Below are 8,253 nucleotides of genomic sequence, written 5' to 3' on the forward strand. Positions count from 1 at the left end.
TGTGTGTGTGTGTCTGTCTGTCTGTCTGGTTTGTACCTGGGTGTTAATGGTTTGGGGCAGATAACTGGGTCCTACCTAAGCCTCAGTGTCACCACTTAGAAAAGAAAGCTAGTGTGTGCCCCAGCGGGCTCTCGGAGCCCAGTTAGCACCTTCAGGGTCAGCCAGAACAGTCCTAGGAGAACACGCCTAGAATGACGGGCCAAAGATTTTTGTACCTCTCCGGCTTCCGTCCAACAGTTCCCTTTTAGCGTTCGTATTGGTCGCGGACCGGGCGTGGGGCGGGTATAGGGGGGAAGTGGGCGTGGCCGCGTTGCGTCAGCGCAAGATGGCGGCCTCGGCAGCGCTGTTCTCGCGCCTGCGGAGCGGAGTCCGCCTCGGCGCGCGGGGTCTGTGCGCGAGGCTGGCGCCGCCGCCTCCCCGGACCCCGGAGCAGGTGAGCGGAGGTGGAGGTGGGGCTCCCCAGGAACGGGGCCCCTCGGACGCTTCAGACGAGGAGCCGCCGCCTGGCGTCTCCGGGGCGCCGCACATCGGGACGCTGAATGGAATGCCGCCCGCGTTTTCGGGGTGCTCGTCCGTCCCACCCCGGGCTGGATCCGGGCGGCGCCAGTGCATCCTCCGGGTCCCACCTTCCACCCACGTGGGCCCCACGGGAGGTCACCGATTTCCTGTTCCCGTGACCCCCGTGGGTGATGGTCGAGGGGAACCGGGGAATGGGGGGCCCCGGGACGTTGGGGTCCCCGCCCGAGCTCCAGGCCTCCTTCCCTCTAGTGGTGGGCCAGTCCGCTGTCCGGGCTTCGATTGGTTGCCTCGCGGCCATTGCGACCTCCGAGGCCATCACTTCCGTGCCCCGAGCGCCCGACCCGTCCTCGCCCTCCTCGCCCTTCCCCTCCGTACCCCGGGGCCTCCCGGGGGTCCGGATGTCAGCGTCCTCGTCCTGTCCCGTGTGTCCTCTGATCCCCGGGTTCAAGCATCCTGAGGACTGGCACCCCTACGCTCCCTTCCTGCATCCAAACCCTCCATGTCCTGTTTCCTCCCGGATCCCAGATCATCGAGCCTGTCAGCGCCCGAACCCCTGTGGTCCCCAGGCTGGACAGTTTTTAGTTTTGACCCCCTGAGAGGACCAGCCTTTCATCTGCTCCTCCTTTTTGATTGATTGATTGATTGATTGCCAGTCCTGGGGCTTGAACTCGGGGCCTCGGCCCTTGTCCCTTAGCTTTCTCCTTCAAGGCTGGCACTGTGTACTGCTTGAGCCACATCTCCACTTCTGGTTTTTTTGTTTTGTTTTTGTTTGTTTGTTTGTTTGTTTGTTTGTTGGTGGTTAATTGAAGATAAGAAATTCACAGACTTTTGTGCCTAGGCTGGCTTTGATCCATGATCCTCAGATTTCAGCCTCCTGAGTACTAGAATTACAGGCCCGTGAGCCACCAGAGTCCAATCCTCCTTTAGTTTTCTTTTCTTTCCCCCGCCCCTCCTCCCCTTCCCTCCGAGACTGAAACTCAGTATCTGTGGCAGCTTTTGTTCATTAGCTAGCACTCTACCAACTTAGCGATGTCTTCAATGCCACTCCTTTAGTTTTAACCTTCTGAGAGGATCATCCTTTCAGCTGTCCGTCCATGAACACAGCACTCAGAGACTCTGTGGTGTGTCTTGGTTTCAGACTCATGATCTTAATTCTACTTGAACTAGAGTAGAGGTCAGAATATTCTGACCTTTTTCTCTCCTCTCTTGGCTGACTTCCCTGTCTCCACCTCAGGTTGCAGAGATCGGCGGCCGAGGGGGCATGAAGACTCAGGGGCCACAGCAGCAGCAGCAAGGCTCAGAAGGTCCTAGCTATGCCAAAAAAGTTGCACTCTGGCTTGCTGGTTTGCTGGGGGCTGGTGGAACCGTCTGTGTCGTCTATATTTTTGGTGAGGGACTTAACCCTGCCCTCCCCGACCTGCCCCTTTTTCATCTTCTTCCCTGGGCCCCTCCCTCAGAAGAGCTCATCAACCAGACACCTACTTGGAAACTTGAGAAGCCTCCTGCTTAAGGTTCTTGTACCAGGTTACAAAGAGCCAGTGGAAAGAAGGGAAAATGGGAAAGGATAGATCTGGACCAGTCTCCTAAGCTCCCATCTTCCCTTAGCATCCAAATGTCTAACCCTCCTCTCATCCCTGACAGACCTAGCCTTAGCTCCATTGCTTCCAGATCCGATCCTCCTTCAGGAGGCTGTGACTCTAGTTCACTTCCTTCAGGCCCAGAAGTCCTCTTCTGCTTTCAAGACCCAACGCACTGGGGCCCCAATTTCTCTCATTCACCTGTGTTTTCCTTCTTTGCAGGAAATAATCCTGTGGATGAAACCGGTGCCAAGGTGAGAGCAAAGAGCCCCCCACCCCACCCCCCCGAGGCCTTATTGGGAGTCTGTCCTGTGGGTGTCCGGATGGTGGCCTTTCATCTGTCCAGGCTCCTTTCTTCAGTGAGCCTCTCCCTCCCTCCTAGGACCTCTGTCGGCTCCTCTCAGGAGCCTGGAGATCCTTTTGTGGGTACCATAGGGTCCTGCCTCTGCCCTCCCAAACCTCTCATTTTTCTTTCTGCCTCCCAGATACCTGATGAGTTTGACAATGGTGAGTAAACAAACCCAGATTTTGGGGGTCTCCCTTGCCTCTCAACTCTGCCTTTTGCAGGGACCTTACCCTTCCCATCTGGTGCCCCCACTTCTTCTTACTTCCATAGCCAGCAGCTGGATGGCTTGGGGGAGAGGCATTACAAAGCCTCAGCCCCTCTCCCTGGCCCCTCAGCCCCGAGAGCAGATGGTCAGGGATGGATGGGGGAGGGGGGTGCTGGTGGGAGGGCCAGGAGCCTGGCCCCAGCCACATGGCTTCTTGTGCCTTAGATCTCAGTGTCCACAGCCCTTAACCACCACCATCACCCCCTTATGACAGGCTTTTTTCCCCCTCTCCCTTCCCCCCAAATCCAGCTCATTTCCAGAACAATGCTCCCTTCCTCCCTTTCCCTCTGGGTAGCCAGCATTTGGTGGGGAGCTTCTGACACATTGCATAGTTGAGAGTAGTTGCCAATTGTATCCCAGCTGACCCTTCCCTGGGGGAGAGTGAAATTGGAGGGTCCAGGAAGCCACCTGCTTATGCTGGGGAACTTGGCAGGCAGGCGTGTTAATACGCTAATTGTTTTCCACTGGCAGGTGGGTAAGATGCCCTTTGAACTGCACAGATGTGCCCTCAGAATGGCTTAAAGAATTGATTTGCACATGATTTAAGTTGGGCATGCTTAAGGGTATATGTTTATTAATTTCACAGGTTACAGTATTGTAATTTTCCTTTTTCTTTTCTTTCTTTTTTTTTTTTTTTTTCCTTATCATGGGGCTTCAACTCAGGGCCTGGGAGCTGTCCCTGAGCTCTTGTGCTGAAGGCTAGCGCTCTATCACTTTGAGTCTCAGCTCCACTTCTGCCTTCTTGGTGATTAATTAGTAAATTGGAAATAAGAATCTCATGGACTTTCCTGCCCAGGCTGGCTTTGAACTGTGATCCTCAGATCTCAGTCTCTTGAGTAGCTACAATGACAGGCGTGAGCCAGCAGTACCCAGCAACTTTCTATGTATTACCTGGCATGGGGTATGGGTATGAGTGTACAGGCTAAAAGTGAGTAGGCAAATAAGGACTTTTGCTTCTACCTGGTGTTATTCATTGCCTCTGCTTTTGGACATAGAAATGGGCTGGTTGGAGTATGGCGTGTGCACAGACTCATTTTGTGTCTGTGGCTCGTCAAACCCTTGCCTGTCTCTCTCTGCCTGGTGTCCTTCTAGATCCCATTCTGATACAGCAGTTGCGGAGGACGTACAAATATTTTAAAGATTATAGACAGGTAAGCTGGGGCCTGGGCCAGCGCCCTCCTCACCACCCCCCCCATCCTCAGTGCCAGTATCTCTCATCTGAGCACCCTGCCCTGTCCTATCCTACAGATGATCATTGAACCCACCAGCCCCTGCCTTCTCCCAGACCCTCTGCGAGAGCCGTATTACCAGCCACCCTATACACTCGTCCTGGAGCTCACGGGAGTCCTCTTACACCCCGAGTGGTCGGTGTGTCCTAGCAGGGGAGCTGGGGATGGGGGTTCGGGAAAGGGCAGCAGGTTGCTCAGGGCCTGGCTGCGGGTCCCCTCAGCACCCACTCTGTAGGGTGGTTGTGGGGTGCGTTGGGCACAGAGTCAGCTCATCAGTGCCCACACTGGTTCCAGGCCCTCGGGCACAGCCTGTGTGCTCCTGGACCCCCTAGAGCAGAGACACCTGGCTCTGGGCGCCCTCGGGCTGGGTAGTAAGCATCTTGGGGGCTTCCTGCCAGTGTGTCTCACTGTCTTCCTGTGTCCACAGCTAGCCACTGGCTGGAGGTTTAAGAAGCGCCCCGGCATTGAGACCCTGTTCCAGCAGCTCGCCCCACTCTATGAGATTGTCATCTTCACGTCCGAGACTGGCATGGTGAGGTTTGGGGTGCAGGAGGCTCCGTCAGTGTGGAAGGAGTGGGTGAGATCCAAGGGCTGGGGTGTAGCCTGTCCCTCCCTGTCCCCCCAGACGGCCTTCCCACTCATTGATAGTGTGGATCCCCACGGCTTCATCTCCTACCGCCTCTTCCGAGACGCCACAAGATACATGGACGGACACCATGTCAAGGTGCTGTGCAGGATGGATTTGTGGGGACCATGGGGGTCTTCACCTGTCTTCTCCAGAATCTAGGGACATAGGGAGAAATGGGGGCTCCTAAGGAAAGACGGCTGGGTGAAGGTCTGTGTAAGGGCTTGGCCTGCCCAAGCCTGGCCCCGACTTTCTTGGTGTGCAGGGGTTGGGGTGGTGGTGGTCTGTGTCTTGTTGGGTCTGGGGTCTGCATTGTTGAGGGCTCAGCGGGACCTGCCCTTCCCTAAGGCCCTTGTTGGGTTGCTCTCATTGGGTCACTCTCGCATGTTGCTGTGGATCTCAAAGTAAGAGATTTTAGTCACTTGGAGTGCAGATTGAACCTGCCAATGGTCACATTGTCCCTGGAGAAGCTAGGGGTTCCCCCTGTAAGGGCCCCAGCTTTAGGCATCTGTGTGACTGGCCATCAGGGGAATTGCAGTGGTCACTCGTGCCAAGCTTACAGAGAACCCACCACAGTGACCAGTGGGCATGGTACTGCGTGTCTGTCTCTCTGTCTGTCTGTCTGCCTCTGTGTGTTCCCTGCAGGGCAGGGAGGGCACAGACAGAGACCCGATTTGTCCCCCACATGCAGGACATTTCCTGTCTGAATCGGGACCCAGCCCGTGTGGTGGTCGTGGACTGCAAGAAGGAGGCCTTCCGCCTCCAGCCCTACAACGGCGTTGCCCTGCGGCCCTGGGACGGCAACTCGGACGACCGGGTCTTGTTGGACCTGTCAGCCTTCCTCAAGAGTAAGGCTCACCCCGGCCTCTGGCCTCTCCCGAGCCCCAGGCCCTCGGGACAGCAGCCAGTCCTTCCTGTGAATGAGAGGAAGTCCATGAGTATTCTGGAATCTTCCAGGGCTTATCTGGAATGTCTGGGCACTCCTCTGAAGTGTTTAGGAGCTACCCTGGAACTATTGGGGAGTGGGGACTTTCAAGCATTGAGAAGCACCCAGGAAGGGCAGACCTTGGCCTGTAGTCTGTCGCCCTGGGCCTTGGGCCCAGCTCACCATCCCATTGCACCCGCAGCAATTGCCCTGAACCAAGTGGAGGATGTGCGGACCGTGCTAGAGCACTACGCCCTGGAGGACGACCCGCTGGAGGCCTTCAAGCAGCGGCAGAGCCGCCTTGAGCAGGTCAGCCCTGGGGCCAGCAGCAGCTGTGTGCGTGGCCCTAAGCGGATCCTCTTCTGGGGCCCCAATCAGTACCTGGGGGTGGTATGTTCTGTAGCTCCCAACAAGAGGCAGGAATCAGTCGGGCGCCAGTGACTCACACCTGTAATCCTAGCTACTCAGGAGGCTGAGATCTGAAGATCTAGATTCAAAGCCAGCCCGGGCACAAAAGTCCGGGAGACTCTTATCTCCAATAAGTGGAGTGGCAGCGCTGTGGCTTAAGTGGTAAAGTGCTAGCCTTGAGCTGAAGGGCTGAGGGTCACCGCCCAGGCCCAGAGTTCAAGCCCCAAGACTGACCAAAAAAAGTGTAGGCCTGAAAAGCTACTGAAACTCTGCACTTTGAGTCTGGTATTTCCTCCCCTCTCATCCCCCGCCCCCCCCAACACCTGAGCCCAGGCTCCTGGGACTCTGAGCTAGCTTTATTTTTTTGTCAGTTGTGGGGCTTGAACTCGGGACCTGGGAGCTGTCCCTGAGCACTTTAACTCAAAGCTAGCATTCTACCACTTTGAACCACCTCTCGACTTCCAGTTTTCTGGTGGTTCACTGGAGATAAGAATCTCACAGACTTTCCTGCCCAGGCTGGCTTTGAACTGGGATCCTCAGATCTCAGCCTCTGAGTAGCTAGGATGACAGGCGTTGAGCCACCAGCGCCCAAATGAGCTAGCTCATGCTGACGACCAGATTGAAGTTGTGAGGTCTGGGGCCTTCTGTGCAAGGCTGCTGCCTTGTTTGAGGAGAGGGAAAAGTAACAAAGAAGGCTGCCCCCAGCCCCTGCCCCCCGGGCTGACCCTCCTCTTTTTCCCCCAACCCCAGGAGGAACAGCAGCGCCTGGCCGAGCTCTCCAAGTCCACCAAACAGAACCTCTTCTTCGGCTCTCTAACCAGCCGCTTGTGGCCTCGCTCCAAGCAGCCCTGATCCTTGGGCCTCCTCAGACTCACAGCCTGGTCCCCAGGCATCAGTGCGCCCAGACCAGCCACATGTACAATAAAGTGCATCCCAGATGCCACACCCCTGTGTCCACAGAGTGTCCAGATGGGGCGCCGGCCGGGTCAACATCTGGAAGGCACAGAATGTGGTGCTTTGGTGGAGCAGGGCTGGTTTTGAATCTGGCAATCCTGGCCTCTGCTCAGCTGTATCTTCCCTGATGGCTGTGTGATTCGCAAGAAGTGTGTGCCCCTCTCTGGCTGGGGCTTCCTTGTACGTGAACAGCTGAGGACCAGGCTGTAAGATGGGTAGTTGCCCTGGAAATAAAATGATGCCTGCACTCAGGGCTCCTGGGAGCTCCAGCTATATTTTTTCTTCTTCTGGAAATCTGATCTCTCTGTGTTGTCCAGAAATCCTGCCCCAGCCTCCTAAATAGCCTGGACTACAAAAGTGCATCACTGCACCCAACTAGAAACTAGAATTCTGGATTTTTTTCCCCCTTAGTTTGTGTGTGTGTGTGTCTCTCTGTGTCTGTGTCTGTGTCTGTGTGTGTCTGTGCTGGCACTGGGGCTTGATCTCAGGTCCTGGGTGCCATTCCTTGGCTTTTTGCTCAAGGCTGGCACTCTACCACTTCACCACAGTTCCACAGGTGTGGAAGAGGGGCTAAGAAATGAATGTGGAAGAGTCTGGGCATTTCCACACACAGTGTCCTCACACACTCCAGTATCCTCAGGATTAAGAGAAAATTTAGACTGGCTTTCTCCTATTTAAACAATTACTGTGCCCACAAGACACAAACGCATACAAATGCCACCGGCCCCCCTAAACTTAACCAGATCTAAGCGCTGCAACGTTTCCTTCCCGGACCTGCTTTTCCCTGGCACAGACCCATTCGGCAGAGCTTGGAACATCTGCTCCTAGCCGGCTTTATTTGCCCAGTGGTCCTGATGCACTAAAGGGGTTTCGTGAGGGGTGGGGGGAGTTCCCCCATTGGTGGGGGGTGGGGAGGCGGTGGCTGGGGGAGCTTCCTGCACATTTGCTTCTCACACCTTCCGGAGGCCAAACGGCCGCCCCAGCTGCGGCCCAGGGGGCGGGGCGCGGCGGCGGCACAGATGGCGCCATTTACATACAGCTGGGACCCCGATCCTGCGGGGGCCTCGGCACCCCGGCGTCTGGGGGCGGGGGTGGGGGTCACCCAGAGACCACAAAGAGCCCCAGATCTTCATCGAATTCACCCTCGGGCCTGCTGATCTCAGTCCCCAAACCCCTTCCCAGCCGGTACGCAATGCCATCCCACCGTAGTTCGGTACTAGACCCGCAGGCAGCCCACGGTGGGGCCGGGGCGGGCGGGGAAACACGGACACCATGCAAAGAATACCAAGTCACAGGTTCCTGGGATGGTGCACGGGGTGGAGGGAGGGGTCCGGGATCTCAACAGAAACGTGCCCGGAGAGCGTGCACACGCCGTGTCACGGACAACCCAGAAAGTCGCCCATCG

General features: G+C 56.4%; 1 protein-coding gene across 4 annotated transcripts; it reads left to right on the forward strand.

Moving 5' to 3' along the window:
* Positions 1–313: 313 nt before the first annotated feature.
* Positions 314–7,095, forward strand: LOC138812693 (mitochondrial import inner membrane translocase subunit TIM50). 4 transcript variants are annotated; one of them, XM_070000816.1, is made up of 11 exons: positions 314–433; positions 1,754–1,907; positions 2,319–2,350; positions 2,582–2,603; positions 3,800–3,858; positions 3,956–4,075; positions 4,364–4,468; positions 4,562–4,660; positions 5,253–5,409; positions 5,689–5,795; positions 6,645–7,095. In XM_070000816.1, the coding sequence occupies exons 1-11, from the start codon at positions 326–328 to the stop codon at positions 6,744–6,746; spliced, it is 1,065 nt and encodes a 354-aa protein (XP_069856917.1). In that variant the 5' UTR covers positions 314–325; the 3' UTR covers positions 6,747–7,095. The 4 variants fall into 4 exon arrangements, with proteins under 4 accessions (XP_069856917.1, XP_069856908.1, XP_069856913.1 ...); XM_070000807.1 differs by lacking the exon at positions 314–433 and adding an exon at positions 489–564; XM_070000812.1 differs by lacking the exon at positions 314–433 and adding an exon at positions 612–682.
* Positions 7,096–8,253: the final 1,158 nt, after the last annotated feature.

The sequence above is a fragment of the Dipodomys merriami genome, unplaced genomic scaffold, assembly GCF_024711535.1.
Source record: "Dipodomys merriami isolate MVZ:Mamm:240054 unplaced genomic scaffold, mDipMer1.0.p SCAF_106, whole genome shotgun sequence".
Taxonomy (NCBI): Eukaryota; Metazoa; Chordata; class Mammalia; order Rodentia; family Heteromyidae; genus Dipodomys; species Dipodomys merriami.

Excerpts from the sequence above, each read along its gene's own strand:
- LOC138812693 (XM_070000816.1), top strand. The coding sequence starts at position 326 with ATGGCGGCCTCGGCAGCGCTGTTCTCGCGCCTGCGGAGCGGAGTCCGC. Across the intron at positions 3,859-3,955 it reads ATTTTAAAGATTATAGACAG|ATGATCATTGAACCCACCAG; the intron begins GTAAGCTGGGGC and ends CCTATCCTACAG. Across the intron at positions 4,076-4,363 it reads TCTTACACCCCGAGTGGTCG|CTAGCCACTGGCTGGAGGTT; the intron begins GTGTGTCCTAGC and ends CTGTGTCCACAG.